The sequence below is a fragment of the Entelurus aequoreus genome, linkage group LG05 (assembly GCF_033978785.1).
Source record: "Entelurus aequoreus isolate RoL-2023_Sb linkage group LG05, RoL_Eaeq_v1.1, whole genome shotgun sequence".
Classification (NCBI taxonomy): domain Eukaryota; kingdom Metazoa; phylum Chordata; class Actinopteri; order Syngnathiformes; family Syngnathidae; genus Entelurus; species Entelurus aequoreus.
The window spans coordinates 12,072,521-12,095,218 of NC_084735.1; the positions used below are offsets into that span (position 1 = coordinate 12,072,521).

At 35.0% G+C, this 22,698-nt stretch overlaps 1 protein-coding gene across 1 annotated transcript in view; it reads left to right on the forward strand.

The window, feature by feature from the left end:
- Nucleotides 1-22,698, forward strand: part of LOC133649603 (BMP/retinoic acid-inducible neural-specific protein 3-like) — a 71,087-nt gene that overhangs the window by 8,215 nt on the left and 40,174 nt on the right. Inside the window, exon 3 of the mRNA XM_062046217.1 lies at nt 20,732-20,931. Coding sequence (XP_061902201.1) covers nt 20,732-20,931 — 200 coding nt within the window. The remainder of the gene's footprint in view (nt 1-20,731; nt 20,932-22,698) is intronic.

The window sequence follows — 22,698 nt, forward strand, 5'->3', positions numbered from 1 at the left end:
AATCAACGTCGGGCCGGGTCCGGCTTTTCATGCTGAATGACGACTGCATGCTAATTTACCTGTTTCTCCTCCATCCCTGCTCGACTGCGAGAGATAAAACCCAAGAAAATCAATCATTTTTTTCAAAGGAGTTTAAGGATTTGGTTTCCAAAAAAGCAACAAAAAAAACAGTCTTTGATTTAGTGATTGACTGTTGCCTTAGAAGCGACTTCATTCACTCATTTAGTCCTCCTTTTGCCCGACATAAGACATTCTAATTCTATTAATGTTCCAAATACCACAGGTTACTTCAGCAAACATCGTCAACAATCAAACCATGATCCTATCAATCCACATTGTTGTGTTATTAATACATGGAATTGATATCTAAACATGGAAGTGTAGCTCCTCTCCCCTGAGTGCAAGTGCTCCTACAGCATACAAAATACATTAAAAACGTGTTCATGTCAATTTTATGTTGCGCTATTCGAAAATCATAATAAAAGCAACAAAAAAAAACAGCCTTTGATTTAGTGATTGACTGTTGCCTTAGAAGCGACTTCATTCACTCATTTAGTCCTCCTTTTTACCGACATAAGACATTCTAATTCTATTAATGTTCCAAATACCACAGGTTACTTTAGCAAATATCGTCAACAATCAAACCATGATCCTAACATTTTGTGTTATTAATACATGGAATTGATATCTAAACATGGAAGTGTAGCTCCTCTCCCCTGAGTGCAAGTGCTCCTACAGCATACAAAATACATTAAAAACGTGTTTATGTCAATTTTATGTTGAGCTGTTCGAAAAATCCTAATAAAAGCAACAAAAAAAAACAGACTTTGATTTACTGATTGACTGTTGCCTTAGAAACCACTTCATTCACTCATTTAGTCCTCCTTTTGCTCGACATAAGACATTATAATTCTATTAACGTTCCAAATACCACAGGTTACTTCAGCAAACATCGTCAACAATCAAACCATGATCCTATCAATCCACATTGTTGTGTTATTAATACATGGAATTGATATCTAAACATGGAAGTGTAGCTCCTCTCCCCTGAGTGCAAGTGCTCCTACAGCATACAAAATACATTAAAAACGTGTTCATGTCAATTTTATGTTGCGCTATTCGAAAATCATAATAAATGCAACAAAAAAAAACAGCCTTTGATTTAGTGATTGACTGTTGCCTTAGAAGCCACTTCATTCACTCATTTAGTCCTCCTTTTGCCCAACATAAGACATTCTAATTCTATTAATGTTCCAAATACCACAGGTTACTTTAGCAAACATCGTCAACAATCAAACCATGATCCTAACATTTTGTGTTATTAATACATGGAATTGATATCTAAACATGGAAGTGTAGCTCCTCTCCCCTGAGTGCAAGTGCTCCTACAGCATACAAAATACATTAAAAACGTGTTTATGTCAATTTTATGTTGAGCTGTTCGAAAAATCCTAATAAAAGCAACAAAAAAAAACAGACTTTGATTTACTGATTGACTGTTGCCTTAGAAACCACTTCATTCACTCATTTAGTCCTCCTTTTGCTCGACATAAGACATTATAATTCTATTAACGTTCCAAATACCACAGGTTACTTCAGCAAACATCGTCAACAATCAAACCATGATCCTATCAATCCACATTGTTGTGTTATTAATACATGGAATTGATATCTAAACATGGAAGTGTAGCTCCTCTCCCCTGAGTGCAAGTGCTCCTACAGCATACAAAATACATTAAAAACGTGTTCATGTCAATTTTATGTTGCGCTATTCGAAAATCATAATAAATGCAACAAAAAAAAACAGCCTTTGATTTAGTGATTGACTGTTGCCTTAGAAGCCACTTCATTCACTCATTTAGTCCTCCTTTTGCCCAACATAAGACATTCTAATTCTATTAATGTTCCAAATACCACAGGTTACTTTAGCAAACATCGTCAACAATCAAACCATGATCCTAACATTTTGTGTTATTAATACATGGAATTGATATCTAAACATGGAAGTGTAGCTCCTCTCCCCTGAGTGCAAGTGCTCCTACAGCATACAAAATACATTAAAAACGTGTTTATGTCAATTTTATGTTGAGCTGTTCGAAAAATCCTAATAAAAGCAACAAAAAAAAACAGACTTTGATTTACTGATTGACTGTTGCCTTAGAAGCGACTTCATTCACTCATTTAGTCCTCCTTTTGCCCGACATAAGACATTCTAATTCTATTAATGTTCCAAATACCACAGGTTACTTTAGCAAACATCGTCAACAATCAAACCATGATCCTAACATTTTGTGTTATTAATACATGGAATTGATATCTAAACATGGAAGTGTAGCTCCTCTCCCCTGAGTGCAAGTGCTCCTACAGCATACAAAATACATTAAAAACGTGTTCATGTCAATTTTATGTTGCGCTATTCGAAAATCATAATAAAAGCAAAAAAAAAAAACAGCCTTTGATTTAGTGATTGACTGTTGCCTTAGAAGCGACTTCATTCACTCATTTAGTCCTCCTTTTGCCCGACATAAGACATTCTAATTCTATTAATGTTCCAAAAACCACAGGTTACTTCAGCAAACATCGTCAACAATCAAACCATGATCCTATCAATCCACATTGTTGTGTTATTAATACATGGAATTGATATCTAAACATGGAAGTGTAGCTCCTCTCCCCTGAGTGCAAGTGCTCCTACAGCATACAAAATACATTAAAAACGTGTTTATGTCAATTTTATGTTGAGCTGTTCGAAAAATCCTAATAAAAGCAACAAAAAAAAACAGACTTTGATTTACTGATTGACTGTTGCCTTAGAAACCACTTCATTCACTCATTTAGTCCTCCTTTTGCCCGACATAAGACATTCTAATTCTATTAATGTTCCAAATACCACAGGTTACTTTAGCAAACGTCGTCAACAATCAAACCATGATCCTATCAATCCACATTGTTGTGTTATTAATACATGGAATTGATATCTAAACATGGAAGTGTAGCTCCTCTCCCCTGAGTGCAAGTGCTCCTACAGCATACAAAATACATTAAAAACGTGTTCATGTCAATTTTATGTTGCGCTTTTCGAAAATCCTAATAAAAGCAACAAAAAAAAACAGCCTTTGATTTAGTGATTGACTGTTGCCTTAGAAGCGACTTCATTCACTCATTTAGTCCTCCTTTTGCCCGACATAAGACATTCTAATTCTATTAATGTTCCAAATACCACAGGTTACTTTAGCAAACATCGTCAACAATCAAACCATGATCCTAACATTTTGTGTTATTAATACATGGAATTGATATCTAAACATGGAAGTGTAGCTCCTCTCCCCTGAGTGCAAGTGCTCCTACAGCATACAAAATACATTAAAAACGTGTTCATGTCAATTTTATGTTGCGCTATTCGAAAATCATAATAAAAGCACAAAAAAAAAACAGCCTTTGATTTACTGATTGACTGTTGCCTTAGAAGCGACTTCATTCACTCATTTAGTCCTCCTTTTGCCCGACATAAGACATTCTAATTCTATTAATGTTCCAAATACCACAGGTTACTTCAGCAAACATCGTCAACAATCAAACCATGATCCTAACATTTTGTGTTATTAATACATGGAATTGATATCTAAACATGGAAGTGTAGCTCCTCTCCCCTGAGTGCAAGTGCTCCTACAGCATACAAAATACATTAAAAACGTGTTTATGTCAATTTTATGTTGAGCTGTTCGAAAAATCCTAATAAAAGCAACAAAAGAAAACAGACTTTGATTTACTGATTGACTGTTGCCTTAGAAACCACTTCATTCACTCATTTAGTCCTCCTTTTCCCCGACATAAGACATTCTAATTCTATTAATGTTCCAAATACCACAGGTTACTTTAGCAAACATCGTCAACAACCAAACCATGATCCTAACATTTTGTGTTATTAATACATGGAATTGATATCTAAACATGGAAGTGTAGCTCCTCTCCCCTGAGTGCAAGTGCTCCTACAGCATACAAAATACATTAAAAACGTCTTCATGTCAATTTTATGTTGCGCTATTCGAAAATCATAATAAAAGCAAAAAAAAAAACAGCCTTTGATTTACTGATTGACTGTTGCCTTAGAAACCACTTCATTCACTCATTTAGTCCTCCTTTTGCTCGACATAAGACATTCTAATTCTATTAATGTTCCAAATACCACAGGTTACTTTAGCAAACATCGTCAACAATCAAACCATGATCCTAACATTTTGTGTTATTAATACATGGAATCGATATCTAAACATGGAAGTGTAGCTCCTCTCCCCTGAGTGCAAGTGCTCCTACAGCATACACAAATACATTAAAAACGTGTTTATGTCAATTTTATGTTGAACTGTTTGAAAATACCTAATAAAAGCAACAACAAAAATGACTTTACTGATTGACTGTTGCCTTAGAAACCACTTCATTCACTCATTTAGTCCTCCTTTTGCTCGACATAAGACATTCTAATTCTATTAATGTTCCAAATACCACAGGTTACTTTAGCAAACATCGTCAACAATCAAACCATGATCCTAACATTTTGTGTTATTAATACATGGAATCGATATCTAAACATGGAAGTGTAGCTCCTCTCCCCTGAGTGCAAGTGCTCCTACAGCATACAAAATACATTAAAAACGTGTTTATGTCAATTTTATGTTGAGCTGTTCGAAAAATCCTAATAAAAGCAACAAAAAAAAACAGACTTTGATTTACTGATTGACTGTTGCCTTAGAAACCACTTCATTCACTCATTTAGTCCTCCTTTTGCTCGACATAAGACATTCTAATTCTATTAATGTTCCAAATACCACAGGTTACTTTAGCAAATATCGTCAACAATCAAACCATGATCTTTAATATTTTGTGTTATTAATACATGGAATTGATATCTAAACATGGAAGTGTAGCTCCTCTCCCCTGAGTGCAAGTGCTCCTACAGCATACACAAATACATTAAAAACGTGTTTATGTCAATTTTATGTTGCGCTATTCGAAAATCCTAATAAAGGCAACAAAAAAAAACAGCCTTTGATTTAGTGATTGACTGTTGCCTTAGAAGCGACTTCATTCCTTCATTTAGTCCTCCTTTTGCCCGACATAAGACATTCTAATTCTATTAATGTTCCAAATACCACAGGTTACTTCAGCAAACATCGTCAACAATCAAACCATGATCCTATCAATCCACATTGTTGTGTTATTAATACATGGAATTGATATCTAAACATGGAAGTGTAGCTCCTCTCCCCTGAGTGCAAGTGCTCCTACAGCATACAAAATACATTAAAAACGTGTTTATGTCAATTTTATGTTGAGCTGTTCGAAAAATCCTAATAAAAGCAACAACAAAAAACAGACTTTGATTTACTGATTGACTGTTGCCTTAGAAACCACTTCATTCACTCATTTAGTCCTCCTTTTGCTCGACATAAGACATTCTAATTCTATTAATGTTCCAAATACCACAGGTTACTTTAGCAAACATCGTCAACAATCAAACCATGATCCTAACATTTTGTGTTATTAATACATGGAATTGATATCTAAACATGGAAGTGTAGCTCCTCTCCCCTGAGTGCAAGTGCTCCTACAGCATACACAAATACATTAAAAACGTGTTTATGTCAATTTTATGTTGCGCGATTCGAAAATCATAATAAAAGCAACAAAAAAAAACAGACTTTGATTTACTGATTGACTGTTGCCTTAGAAACCACTTCATTCACTCATTTAGTCCTCCTTTTGCCCGACATAAGACATTCTAATTCTATTAATGTTCCAAATACCACAGGTTACTTTAGCAAACATCGTCAACAATCAAACCATGATCCTAACATTTTGTGTAGTTAATACATAGAATTGATATCTAAACATGGAAGTGTAGCTCTTCTCCCCTGAGTGCAAGTGCTCCTACAGCATACAAAATACATTAAAAACATGTTTATGTCAATTTTATATTGAGCTGTTCGAAAATACCTAATAAAAGCAACAACAAAAATGACTTTACTGATTGACTGATGCTTTAGAAACCACTTCATTAACTCATTTAGTCCTCCTTTTGCCCGACATAAGACATTCTAATTCTATTAATGTTCCAAATACCACAGGTTACTTTAGCAAATATCGTCAACAATCAAACCATGATCCTAACATTTTGTGTTATTAATACATGGAATTGATATCTAAACATGGAAGTGTAGCTCCTCTCCCCTGAGTGCAAGTGCTCCTACAGCATACAAAATACATTAAAAACGTGTTCATGTCAATTTTATGTTGCGCTATTCGAAAATCATAATAAAAGCACAAAAAAAAAACAGCCTTTGATTTAGTGATTGACTGTTGCCTTAGAAGCGACTTCATTCACTCATTTAGTCCTCCTTTTGCCCAACATAAGACATTCTAATTCTATTAATGTTCCAAATACCACAGGTTACTTTAGCAAATATCGTCAACAATCAAACCATGATCCTAACATTTTGTGTTATTAATACATGGAATTGATATCTAAACATGGAAGTGTAGCTCCTCTCCCCTGAGTGCAAGTGCTCCTACAGCATACAAAATACATTAAAAACGTGTTTATGTCAATTTTATGTTGAACTGTTTGAAAATACCTAATAAAAGCAACAACAAAAAAGACTTTACTGATTGACTGATGCTTTAGAAACCACTTCATTAACTCATTTAGTCCTCCTTTTGCCCGACATAAGACATTCTAATTCTATTAATGTTCCAAATACCACAGGTTACTTTAGCAAATATCGTCAACGATCAAACCATGATCCTAACATTTTGTGTTATTAATACATGGAATTGATATCTAAACATGGAAGTGTAGCTCCTCTCCCCTGAGTGCAAGTGCTCCTACAGCATACAAAATACATTAAAAACGTGTTCATGTCAATTTTATGTTGCGCTATTCGAAAATCATAATAAAAGCACAAAAAAAAAACAGCCTTTGATTTAGTGATTGACTGTTGCCTTAGAAGCGACTTCATTCACTCATTTAGTCCTCCTTTTCCCCGACATAAGACATTCTAATTCTATTAATGTTCCAAATACCACAGGTTACTTTAGCAAACATCGTCAACAACCAAACCATGATCCTAACATTTTGTGTTATTAATACATGGAATTGATATCTAAACATGGAAGTGTAGCTCCTCTCCCCTGAGTGCAAGTGCTCCTACAGCATACAAAATACATTAAAAACGTCTTCATGTCAATTTTATGTTGCGCTATTCGAAAATCATAATAAAAGCAAAAAAAAAAACAGCCTTTGATTTACTGATTGACTGTTGCCTTAGAAACCACTTCATTCACTCATTTAGTCCTCCTTTTGCTCGACATAAGACATTCTAATTCTATTAATGTTCCAAATACCACAGGTTACTTTAGCAAACATCGTCAACAATCAAACCATGATCCTAACATTTTGTGTTATTAATACATGGAATCGATATCTAAACATGGAAGTGTAGCTCCTCTCCCCTGAGTGCAAGTGCTCCTACAGCATACACAAATACATTAAAAACGTGTTTATGTCAATTTTATGTTGAACTGTTTGAAAATACCTAATAAAAGCAACAACAAAAATGACTTTACTGATTGACTGTTGCCTTAGAAACCACTTCATTCACTCATTTAGTCCTCCTTTTGCTCGACATAAGACATTCTAATTCTATTAATGTTCCAAATACCACAGGTTACTTTAGCAAACATCGTCAACAATCAAACCATGATCCTAACATTTTGTGTTATTAATACATGGAATCGATATCTAAACATGGAAGTGTAGCTCCTCTCCCCTGAGTGCAAGTGCTCCTACAGCATACAAAATACATTAAAAACGTGTTTATGTCAATTTTATGTTGAGCTGTTCGAAAAATCCTAATAAAAGCAACAAAAAAAAACAGACTTTGATTTACTGATTGACTGTTGCCTTAGAAACCACTTCATTCACTCATTTAGTCCTCCTTTTGCTCGACATAAGACATTCTAATTCTATTAATGTTCCAAATACCACAGGTTACTTTAGCAAATATCGTCAACAATCAAACCATGATCTTTAATATTTTGTGTTATTAATACATGGAATTGATATCTAAACATGGAAGTGTAGCTCCTCTCCCCTGAGTGCAAGTGCTCCTACAGCATACACAAATACATTAAAAACGTGTTTATGTCAATTTTATGTTGCGCTATTCGAAAATCCTAATAAAGGCAACAAAAAAAAACAGCCTTTGATTTAGTGATTGACTGTTGCCTTAGAAGCGACTTCATTCCTTCATTTAGTCCTCCTTTTGCCCGACATAAGACATTCTAATTCTATTAATGTTCCAAATACCACAGGTTACTTCAGCAAACATCGTCAACAATCAAACCATGATCCTATCAATCCACATTGTTGTGTTATTAATACATGGAATTGATATCTAAACATGGAAGTGTAGCTCCTCTCCCCTGAGTGCAAGTGCTCCTACAGCATACAAAATACATTAAAAACGTGTTTATGTCAATTTTATGTTGAGCTGTTCGAAAAATCCTAATAAAAGCAACAACAAAAAACAGACTTTGATTTACTGATTGACTGTTGCCTTAGAAACCACTTCATTCACTCATTTAGTCCTCCTTTTGCTCGACATAAGACATTCTAATTCTATTAATGTTCCAAATACCACAGGTTACTTTAGCAAACATCGTCAACAATCAAACCATGATCCTAACATTTTGTGTTATTAATACATGGAATTGATATCTAAACATGGAAGTGTAGCTCCTCTCCCCTGAGTGCAAGTGCTCCTACAGCATACACAAATACATTAAAAACGTGTTTATGTCAATTTTATGTTGCGCGATTCGAAAATCATAATAAAAGCAACAAAAAAAAACAGACTTTGATTTACTGATTGACTGTTGCCTTAGAAACCACTTCATTCACTCATTTAGTCCTCCTTTTGCCCGACATAAGACATTCTAATTCTATTAATGTTCCAAATACCACAGGTTACTTTAGCAAACATCGTCAACAATCAAACCATGATCCTAACATTTTGTGTAGTTAATACATAGAATTGATATCTAAACATGGAAGTGTAGCTCTTCTCCCCTGAGTGCAAGTGCTCCTACAGCATACAAAATACATTAAAAACATGTTTATGTCAATTTTATATTGAGCTGTTCGAAAATACCTAATAAAAGCAACAACAAAAATGACTTTACTGATTGACTGATGCTTTAGAAACCACTTCATTAACTCATTTAGTCCTCCTTTTGCCCGACATAAGACATTCTAATTCTATTAATGTTCCAAATACCACAGGTTACTTTAGCAAATATCGTCAACAATCAAACCATGATCCTAACATTTTGTGTTATTAATACATGGAATTGATATCTAAACATGGAAGTGTAGCTCCTCTCCCCTGAGTGCAAGTGCTCCTACAGCATACAAAATACATTAAAAACGTGTTTATGTCAATTTTATGTTGAACTGTTTGAAAATACCTAATAAAAGCAACAACAAAAAAGACTTTACTGATTGACTGATGCTTTAGAAACCACTTCATTAACTCATTTAGTCCTCCTTTTGCCCGACATAAGACATTCTAATTCTATTAATGTTCCAAATACCACAGGTTACTTTAGCAAATATCGTCAACGATCAAACCATGATCCTAACATTTTGTGTTATTAATACATGGAATTGATATCTAAACATGGAAGTGTAGCTCCTCTCCCCTGAGTGCAAGTGCTCCTACAGCATACAAAATACATTAAAAACGTGTTCATGTCAATTTTATGTTGCGCTATTCGAAAATCATAATAAAAGCACAAAAAAAAAACAGCCTTTGATTTAGTGATTGACTGTTGCCTTAGAAGCGACTTCATTCACTCATTTAGTCCTCCTTTTGCCCGACATAAGACATTCTAATTCTATTAATGTTCCAAATACCACAGGTTACTTTAGCAAACATCGCCAACAATCAAACCATGATCCTAACATTTTGTGTTATGAATACATGGAATTGATATCTAAACATGGAAGTGTAGCTCCTCTCCTCTGAGTGCAAGTGCTCCTACAGCATACACAAATACATTAAAAACATGTTTATGTCAATTTTATGTTGAACTGTTTGAAAAATCCTAATAAAAGCAACAAAAAAAACCAGCCTTTGATTTACTGATTGACTGTTGCCTTAGAAACCACTTCATTCACTCATTTAGTCCTCCTTTTGCTCGACATAAGACATTCTAATTCTATTAATGTTCCAAATACCACAGGTTACTTTAGCAAACATCGTCAACAATCAAACCATGATCCTAACATTTTGTGCTATTAATACATGGAATTGATATCTAAACATGGAAGTGTAGCTCCTCTCCCCTGAGTGCAAGTGCTCCTACAGCATACAAAATACATTAAGAACGTGTTCATGTCAATTTTATGTTGCGCTATTCGAAAATCATAATAAAAGCAACAAAAAAAAACAGCCTTTGATTTAGTGATTGACTGTTGCCTTAGAAGCGACTTCATTCACTCATTTAGTCCTCCTTTTGCCCGACATAAGACATTCTAATTCTATTAATGTTCCAAATACCACAGGTTACTTCAGCAAACATCGTCAACAATCAAACCATGATCCTAACATTTTGTGTTATTAATACATGGAATTGATATCTAAACATGGAAGTGTAGCTCCTCTCCCCTGAGTGCAAGTGCTCCTACAGCATACAAAATACATTAAAAACGTGTTTATGTCAATTTTATGTTGAACTGTTTGAAAATACCTAATAAAAGCAACAACAAAAATGACTTTACTGATTGACTGTTGCCTTAGAAACCACTTCATTAACTCATTTCGTCCTCCTTTTGCCCGACATAAGACATTCTAATTCTATTAATGTTCCAAATACCACAGGTTACTTTAGCAAATATCGTCAACAATCAAACCATGATCCTAACATTTTGTGTTATTAATACATGGAATTGATATCTAAACATGGAAGTGTAGCTCCTCTCCCCTGAGTGCAAGTGCTCCTACAGCATACAAAATACATTAAAAACGTGTTCATGTCAATTTTATGTTGCGCTATTCGAAAATCATAATAAAAGCAAAAAAAAAAAAACAGCCTTTGATTTAGTGATTGACTGTTGCCTTAGAAGCGACTTCATTCACTCATTTAGTCCTCCTTTTACTCGACATAAGACATTCTAATTCTATTAATGTTCCAAATACCACAGGTTACTTCAGCAAATATCGTCAACAATCAAACCATGATCCTAACATTTTGTGTTATTAATACATGGAATTGATATCTAAACATGGAAGTGTAGCTCCTCTCCCCTGAGTGCAAGTGCTCCTACAGCATACAAAATACATTAAAAACGTGTTCATGTCAATTTTATGTTGCGCTATTCGAAAATCATAATAAAAGCACAAAAAAAAAAACAGCCTTTGATTTAGTGATTGACTGCTGCCTTAGAAGCGACTTCATTCACTCATTTAGTCCTCCTTTTGCCCGACATAAGACATTCTAATTCTATTAATGTTCCAAATACCACAGGTTACTTTAGCAAATACCGTCAACAATCAAACCATGATCCTAACATTGTTGTGTTATTAATACATGGAATTGATATCTAAACATGGAAGTGTAGCTCCTCTCCCCTGAGTGCAAGTGCTCCTACAGCATACAAAATACATTAAAAACGTGTTCATGTCAATTTTATGTTGCGCTATTCGAAAATCATAATAAAAGCAACAAAAAAAACAGCCTTTGATTTAGTGATTGACTGTTGCCTTAGAAACCACTTCATTCCTTCATTTAGTCCTCCTTTTGCCCGACATAAGACATTCTAATTCTATTAATGTTCCAAATACCACAGGTTACTTTAGCAAACATCGTCAACAATCAAACCATGATCCTAACATTTTGTGTTATTAATACATGGAATCGATATCTAAACATGGAAGTGTAGCTCCTCTCCCCTGAGTGCAAGTGCTCCTACAGCATACACAAATACATTAAAAACGTGTTTATGTCAATTTTATGTTGAGCTGTTCGAAAATCATAATAAAAGCAAAAAAAAAAAAAACAGCCTTTGATTTAGTGATTGACTGTTGCCTTAGAAGCGACTTCATTCACTCATTTAGTCCTCCTTTTGCCCGACATAAGACATTCTAATTCTATTAATGTTCCAAATACCACAGGTTACTTTAGCAAACATCGTCAACAATCAAACCATGATCCTAACATTTTGTGTTATTAATACATGGAATTGATATCTAAACATGGAAGTGTAGCTCCTCTCCCCTGAGTGCAAGTGCTCCTACAGCATACAAAATACATTAAAAACGTGTTCATGTCAATTTTATGTTGCGCTATTCGAAAATCATAATAAAAGCAAAAAAAAAAACAGCCTTTGATTTAGTGATTGACTGTTGCCTTAGAAGCGACTTCATTCACTCATTTAGTCTTCCTTTTGCCCGACATAAGACATTCTAATTCTATTAATGTTCCAAATACCACAGGTTACTTTAGCAAATATCGTCAACAATCAAACCATGATCCTAACATTTTGTGTTATTAATACATGGAATTGATATCTAAACATGGAAGTGTAGCTCCTCTCCCCTGAGTGCAAGTGCTCCTACAGCATACAAAATACATTAAAAACGTGTTCATGTCAATTTTATGTTGCGCTGTTCGAAAAATCCTAATAAAAGCAACAAAAAAAAACAGACTTTGATTTACTGATTGACTGTTGCCTTAGAAGCGACTTCATTCACTCATTTAGTCCTCCTTTTGCTCGACATAAGACATTCTAATTCTATTAATGTTCCAAATACCACAGCTTACTTTAGCAAACATCGTCAACAATCAAACCATGATCCTAACATTTTGTGTTATTAATACATGGAATTGATATCTAAACATGGAAGTGTAGCTCCTCTCCCCTGAGTGCAAGTGCTCCTACAGCATACACAAATACATTAAAAACATGTTTATGTCAATTTTATGTTGAGCTGTTTGAAAAATCCTAATAAAAGCAACAAAAAAAAACAGACTTTGATTTACTGATTGACTGTTGCCTTAGAAACCACTTCATTCACTCATTTAGTCCTCCTTTTGCCCGACATAAGACATTCTAATTCTATTAATGTTCCAAATACCACAGGTTACTTCAGCAAACATCGTCAACAATCAAACCATGATCCTATCAATCCACATTGTTGTGTTATTAATACATGGAATTGATATCTAAACATGGAAGTGTAGCTCCTCTCCCCTGAGTGCAAGTGCTCCTACAGCATACAAAATACATTAAAAACGTGTTTATGTCAATTTTATGTTGAGCTGTTCGAAAAATCCTAATAAAAGCAACAAAAAAAAACAGACTTTGATTTACTGATTGACTGTTGCCTTAGAAGCGACTTCATTCACTCATTTAGTCCTCCTTTTGCCCGACATAAGACATTCTAATTCTATTAATGTTCCAAATACCACAGGTTACTTTAGCAAACATCGTCAACAATCAAACCATGATCCTAACATTTTGTGTTATTAATACATGGAATCGATATCTAAACATGGAAGTGTAGCTCCTCTCCCCTGAGTGCAAGTGCTCCTACAGCATACACAAATACATTAAAAACATGTTTATGTCAATTTTATATTGAGCTGTTTGAAAATACCTAATAAAAGCAACAACAAAAATGACTTTACTGATTGACTGATGCTTTAGAAACCACTTCATTAACTCACCGACATAAGATTACCAAGGGTGTGTCGATGACTTAAGATGCGTGCTTAAACAGGCTGTTTTATTACGCTTATTTAGACAATAGTTGACTGAATGAGTCGTATATATTTCTGCAATGTGGTCTGGAAAATCAATTATTGCGGGAAGAAAGAGCAATATACATACAACTTTGCAACAGTAAAAAAAAAACCGATTTAATGACACAATTTGTTTGTACCCAGGAATGGAGACACGGGAACTATCGGGGATGTTTGCATCCACTTTCTCAGCTCGCTTTGCCGTCAGCGGTAGTAAGAAGGCAGGATTTACGCGTCCTCTCACTCATGCGCCCGGCAAAGGTTGTCATGGGCTGAATAGATGGCGTCCATTACCGCCGCCTTACCTTCCTCATCCAGACTCGATTTGGGGTAGATTAAAGTTTTTATGGCTTTGCAGGGTGGACTCAACTCATTAGGTTTGATCGGCAGGAAATGTGCTTGTTTTTGTTCTAGTACGTTAGTCTTACTTATTATTACTCTTGTTGCCACTGATTCAGCCCCCAACTTCTGCAAAGGATTCTTTTTGTCTTCTTATCTTTCTCTCCTTGTCATTTCTCCTCTTCTTTCTTTTTTAATTTCAAGTCGACACATTTATTCACGTGCCGATGCACAGTTTGCACGTGCAGGAAAATTAAAAAAAGGAATATTTTAACCGGGCCACCATAGAGCCGGCCGGCGCGGTTGTACCGCCTAACTGTGTGCTTTGCTGCAGACAGGAAGTCCCTGCAGAGGGTGACCAGGACAGCGGAGAAGATAATCGGTCACCCTCTTGAGGACATTGCTCGCTCTCGCAGCCTCGGCAGAGCAAAAAAACAAAAAACCCGGGCAGACAACTCTCACCCGAGTCAGCACTTGTTCAAGCTGCCGCCATCAGGGAAGAGATTTCGGAGTTAAAACCAGTTCTAACTAGCTTACTCTGTTTTCCACTGTTCGCACTGCTATTTATGCATTTATTTTTGACACGCAAACTTTCTAAATAAATGTGTAAAACATTTTTACGATGGCTGTCAAAGTGAACGCAATAACAACGGGTTAACTATAAGGTCCTTAAAGGCCTACTGAAATTTTTTTTTTATTATTTAAACGGGAATAGCAGATCCATTCTATGTGTCATACTTGATCATTTCGCGATATTGCCATATTTTTGCTGAAAGGATTTAGTAGAGAAAATCGACGATAAAGTTCGCAACTTTTGCTCGCTGATAAAAAAAAAAAGCCTTGCCTGTACCGGAAGTAGCTTTAACTGCATATAGAAACAAAAAAAATAAACCCCTGACTGGAAGGATGGATAGAAAATCAACAATACTATTAAACCGTGGACATGTAAATACACGGTTAATGCTTTCCGGGCTGGCGAAGGTTAACAATGCTGTGCTAACGACGCCATTGAAGCTAACTTAGCAACGTAGCAACGGGACCTCACAGAGCTATGCTAAAAACATTAGCTCTCCACCTACGCCAGCCAGCCCTCATCTGCTCATCAACACCCGTGCTCACCTGCGTTCCAGCGATCGGCAGAAGGACGAAGGACTTCACCCGATGCGTTTGGCGGCCCGGGGACGTAGGAAGTCAAGGTGAGGTCGGCGGCTAGCGCGTTTAGCGCGTCTAGCGCGTCTAGCGCGGCTAGCGCTCCAACAAAGTCCTCCTGGTTGTATTGCTGTAGTCCGCTGCTAATACACCGATCCCACCTATCCATCCATCCATCCATTTTCTTCCGCTTATCCGAGGTCGGGTCGCGGGGGCAGCAGCCTAAGCAGGGAAGCCCAGACTTCCCTCTCCCCAGCCACTTCGTCTACCTCTTCCCGGGGGATCCCGAGACGTTCCCAGGCCAGCCGGGAGACATAGTCTTCCCAACGTGTCCTGGGTCTTCCCCGTGGCCTCCTACCGATCGGACGTGCCCTAAACACCTCCGTAGGGAGGCGTTCGGGTGGCATCCTGACCAGATGCCCGAACCACCTCATCTGGCTCCTCTCGATGTGGAGGAGCAGTGGCTTTACTTTGAGCTCCTCCCGGATGACAGAGCTTCTCACCCTATCTCTAAGGGAGAGACCCGCCACCCGGCGGAGGAAACTCATTTCGGCCGCTTGTACCCGTGATCTTGTCCTTTCGGTCATAACCCAAAGCTCATGACCATAGGTGAGGATGGGAACGTAGATCGACCGGTAAATTGAGAGCTTTGCCTTGCGGCTCAGCTCCTTCTTCACCACAACGGACCGATACAGCGCCCGCATTACTGAAGACGCCGCACCGATCCGCCTGTCGATCTCACGAACCACTCTTCCCTCACTCGTGAACAAGACTCCGAGGTACTTGAACTCCTCCACTTGGGGCAAGATCTCCTCCCCAACTACAACTGTCTTATTTGCAGCCTTCATTGTTCATTAAACAAATTGCAAAAGATGTCCAGTATACTGTGGAATTATGAAATGAAAACAGAGCTTTTTGTATAGGATTCTACGGGGCACCATAACTTCCGTTACTCTGACTTCGTCACGCGCATACGTCATCATACCGCGACGTTTCAGCCGGATATTTCCCGGGAAATTTTAAATGTCACTTTATAAGTTAACCCGGCCGTATTGGCATGTGTTGCAATGTTAAGATTTCATCATTGATGTATAAACTATCAGACTGCTTGGTCGCTAGTAGTGGCTTTCAGTAGGCCTTAAAACGTAGCGACGGAAAACGTAATGGTGTTCCGTTACCGTTGAGCTACAAACAGGAAAACAGCGAGCAGACATGCATGAATTAAAAAAAGGTGGATTATGGAAAATCCCAGGTCCAAAGCCATTACAAGTCATTCTCCCGACAAAACAAGACTAGCTTTTCTACACATTATATTCTTCAAAACATATTTTCTCAAACCAATCACACACTTCCCGGCTTCACAATATTAGTGCTACGCGTAACACCTGGTCTAACTCCAGTAAGAAAATGAGAAATGTCTTACATTACGATCATGCGTTGAGCGTCAAATATGTTTTGTAATGTAACCTGTGATATTTCTACCTAAATAAAAATACCAGTACATCAGTTGAAGAATAAGGAGGGGGACAACGTGTGGCAAATTTTAAAAAAGTGCGTATTGTTTAATAACGTGCTCTCGTTGATAGCACTTCATTACAGAATGTTTAGCAGGCTGAATATTAGACGTGATCAATAAACCGAGATGTTTAAGACATTGTCATGCAGCAATGTGAATATGATTAATTTGCAAAACAGAATAACAGAAGTATTTATTCAGGTAGAAATATCACAGATTACACTAACAAACATATTTAACAATCAAGCCATGATCCTAACAATCCACATTTTGTGTTATTAATACATGAAACTGATATCTAAACATGGAAGTGTCGCTCCTTTCCCCTGAATGCAAGTGCTCCTACAGCAGGAATACAAATTCAGTATTGCTACAAAATACATTTTAAAAATGTGTACATGTCAATTTTGTGTAGAGCTGTATGAAAAATCCTAATGTTTAAAAAACATTTAATAAAAGCAAGCTAATTATCCAGTCATGGTAATAAAAATTACACTTATTAATGATGAAAAATTATATCTGCAACCAATCGCGATTGATCTTGACGTATTCAAGTTGAAAAATCACAGGTTGCATCAGCAAACATCTTTAACAATCAAACCACGATTGTAACAATCCATAGTTTGTGTTATTAATGCATGAAACTGATATCTAAACATGGAAGTGTAGGTCCTCTCCCCTGAATGCAATTGCCCCTACAGCAGGAATACAAATTCTGTATTGCGACAAAATGTGTTTATGTCAATTTTGTGTTAAGCTATTAAAAAAGCAAACTAATTATCCAGTCATGCTAATAAAAACTTGAAAAGTATCTGTCTTGGGTACATTTATTGATGATGAAAAATTATATCTGCACATAGTCGCGATTGATTTTGACTTATTCAACTTGAAAAATCAAAGGTTACATCTGCAAACATCTTTAACAATCAAACTATGATCGTAACAATCCACATTTTGTGTTATTAACGCATGAAACTGATATCTAAACATGGAAGTGTAGCTCCTCTCCCCGGAGCGCGAGTGCTCCTACAGCAGGAATACAAAATACATACAAAAATGCCTTTGTCAATTTTGTGTTGAGCTATTTGAAAAATCATTAAAAAAGCAAACTAATTATCCAGTCATGCTAATAAAAACATAATTATCCATCTTGGGTACACTTATTAATGATGAAAAATTATATCTGCAAACTAACCCGATTGATTGACTTATTCAGGTAGAAATATCACAAATTACATGAGCAAACACCTTCAACAATCAAACCATAATGAAACTTATTTAATTTCATTTCAAACTTATTTAGTTTCATGAAACTGATATCTAAACATGGAAGTGTAGGTCCTCTCCCCTGCGTGCAAGTGCTCCTACAGCAGGAATACAAAATACATTTAAAAAATGTGTTTATGTCAATTTTGTGTTGAGCTTTTTGAAAATTCATTAAAAAAGCAAACTAATTATCCAGTCATGCTAATAAAAACTTAGCAATCATCTGTCTTGGGTACACTTATTAATGATGAAAAATTATACCTGCCAATAGTCACGATTGATGTTGACTTATTCAGGTAGAAATATCACAAATTACATCAGCAAACACCTTCAACAATCAAACCATGATGGTAAAAATCCATAGTTTGTGTTATTAACGCATGAAACTGATATCTAAACATGGAAGTGTAGCTCCTCTCCCCGGAGCACGAGTGCTCCTACAGCAGGAATACAAAATACATACAAAAATGCGTTTGTCAATTTTGTGTTGAGCGATTTGAAAAATCATTAAAAAAGCAAACTAATTATCCAGTCATGCTAATAAAAACTTAATTATCCATCTTGGGTACACTTATTAATGATGAAAAATTATATCTGCAAACTAACCCGATTGATTGACTTATTCAGGTAGAAATATCACAAATTACATGAGCAAACACCTTCAACAATCAAACCATAATGAAACTTATTTAATTTAATTTCAAACTTATTTAGTTTCATGAAACTGATATCTAAACATGGAAGTGTAGGTCCTCTCCCCTGCGTGCAAGTGCTCCTACAGCAGGAATACAAAATACATTTAAAAAATGTGTTTATGTCAATTTTGTGTTGAGCTATTTGAAAATTCATTAAAAAAGCAAACTAATTATCCAGTCATGCTAATAAAAACTTAACAATTATCAGTCTTGGGTACACTTATTAATGATGAAAAATTATACCTGCCAATAGTCACGATTGATGTTGACTTATTCAGGTAGAAATATCACAAATTACATCAGCAAACACCTTCAACAATCAAACCATGATCGTAAAAATCCACAGTTTGTGTTATTAACACATGAAACTGATATCTAAACATGGAAGTGTAGCTCCTCTCCCCTGAGTGCAAGTGCTCCTACAGCAGGAATACAAAATACATTTAAAAAATGCGTTTGGCAATTTTGTGTTGAGCTGTTTGAAAAATCGTTAAAAAAGCAAACTAATTATCTAGTCATGCTAATAAAACTTAATTATCCGTCTTGGGTACACTTATTAATGATGAAAAATGATATCTGCAAATTAACCCGATTGATGTTGACTTATTCAGGTAGAAATATCACAGGTTACATCAACAAACATCTTTAACAATCAAGCCATGATCGTAAAAATCCATAGTTTGTGTTATTAACGCATGAAACTGATATCTAAACATGGAAGTGTAGCTCCTCTCCCCGGAGCGCGAGTGCTCCTACAGCAGGAATACAAAATACATACAAAAATGTGTTTGTCAATTTTGTGTTGAGCTATTTGAAAAATCATTAAAAAAGCAAACTAATTATCCAGTCATGCTAATAAAAACTTAATTATCCATCTTGGGTACACTTATTAATGATGAAAAATTATATCTGCAAACTAACCCGATTGATTGACTTATTCAGGTAGAAATATCACAAATTACATGAGCAAACACCTTCAACAATCAAACCATGATCGTAATGAAACTTATTTAATTTCATTTCAAACTTATTTAGTTTCATGAAACTGATATCTAAACATGGAAGTGTAGGTCCTCTCCCCTGCGTGCAAGTGCTCCTACAGCAGGAATACAAAATACATAAAAAAATGTGTTTATGTCAATTTTGTGTTAAGCTATTTGAAAATTCATTAAAAAAGCAAACTAATTATCCAGTCATGCTAATAAAAACTTAGCAATTATCTGTCTTGGGTACACTTATTAATGATGAAAAATTATACCTGCCAATAGTCACGATTGATGTTGACTTATTCAGGTAGAAATATCACAAATTACATCAGCAAACACCTTCAACAATCAAACCATGACCGTAAAAATCCATAGTTTGTGTTATTAACGCATGAAACTGATATCTAAACATGGAAGTGTAGCTCCTCTCCCCTGAGCGCGAGTGCTCCTACAGCAGGAATACAGAATACATACAAAACATTGTATTTTTCAAAAAAAAAAAATATTTTTTTTTTTTTTACATAAATGAATACAATCATGTGTGCTTACGGACTGTATCCCTGCAGGCTGTATTGATCTATATTGATATAGAATGTATATATTGTGTTTTTTATGTTGATTTCATAAAAAAAATAAAAATAAAAATAAAATAAAAAAATTATTGTGCGGCCCGGTACCAATCGGTCCGCGGCCCGGTGGTTGGGGACCACTGACCTAGTATATAAAACGCTAAAGTGACGGCACACAACATGAGCAGATCAAGTTTGCACGTCTTTTAGCACCAGCAAACCTTTAGTAGAGGAGGCCCATCCTGTGTTACTGTCAAAATAAAAGCACCGTCATTTGTAACCTGAGGAACGTCGACCTCGTGTGAGGTGACCAACGCCATTAAAGTGTGTGTGTGTGTGTGTTTGCAGGGAGTTTGGTCGATGGAAGGTCAACAGCCTGGCGGTGGACAAACGAGACAGTCTGGGCGGCGGCGGCCTGACTCCGCCCCTCGACCCGGACTTCATGCAGACCATCCGCCAGCTGGGGAGGCGACCCTCGCTAAACACCATCACCGAGACCCTCATCAAGAAATATGGCAGCCACCTCCTGCTCTCTGCCACGCTGGGAGGTGCGCTAACACACACACGCCAACAAACACACACACACGACACACACACACACACACACACACACAAAATGTGCGGCGAGGAGTGAGCCAATACTGAGCCGGCGTTATTTCTCAGATGCAACATAAAGGCGTTCCTCTCAAGTCTAATATGAGCGTTCAAACATCTTTTATCTCTTTTGCAAAACAACTGTGGAACTTCAAAATAAGACTAATTAAACCAAATAACAACATTAAATACAGTAGTGTAGTAGACCTAAGTATTCATCAATATCATTCATAATAACATGTAATATATACATGATGTAAGTATATATGTCATGTAGTAACATTCATAATAACATGTAATATATACATGATGTAAGTATATATGTCATGTAGTAACATTCATAATAACATGTAATATATACATGATGTAAGTATATATGTCATGTAGTAACATTCATAATAACATGTAATATATACATGATGTAAGTATATATGTCATGTAGTAACATTCATAATAACAAGTAATATATACATGATGTAAGTATATATGTCATGTAGTAACATTCATAATAACATGTAATATATACATGATGTAAGTATATATGTCATGTAGTAACATTCATAATAACATGTAATATATACATGATGTAAGTATATATGTCATGTAGTAACATTCATAATAACATGTAATATATACACGATGTAAGTATATATGTCATGTAGTAACATTCATAATAACATGTAATATATACACGATGTAAGTATATATGTCATGTAGTAACATTCATAATAACATGTAATATATACATGATGTAAGTATATATGTCATGTAGTAACATTCATAATAACATGTAATATATACACGATGTAAGTATATATGTCATGTAGTAACATTCATAATAACATGTAATAGATACATGATGTAAGTATATATGTCATGTAGTAACATTCATAATAACATGTAATATATACACGATGTAAGTATATATGTCATGTAGTAACATTCATAATAACATGTAATATATACACGATGTAAGTATATATGTCATGTAGTAACATTCATAATAACATGTAATATATACACGATGTAAGTATATATGTCATGTAGTAACATTCATAATAACATGTAATATATACATGATGTAAGTATATATGTCATGTAGTAACATTCATAATAACATGTCATGTTATTATGTCATATTACATGTAGTATATTGTCGATAGTGTGTCAAAATGTGAAGTGCTCCTCCTCTGGCCAACATATGAAATAACAAGTGTGTGTAGAAATTGTAATGCGCCCCTTTTGTATAATTATATATATATATATATATATATATATATATATATATATATATATATATATATATATATATATATATATATATATATATATATATATATATATATATATATATATATATTTAAATAATTTTTGCCAAATTATTTTAAAAAATTATTTATATATATATATATATATATATATATATATATATATATATATATATATATATATATATATATATATATATATATATACATACATACATACATACATACGTATATATATATATATATATATATATATATATATATATATATATATATATATATATATATATATATATATATATATATATATATATATACATACATACATACATACATACATACATACATACATACATACATACATACATACATATATATATATATATATATATATATATATATATATATATATATATATATATATAAATAAAGAGAGAGAGAGACATACTGTAA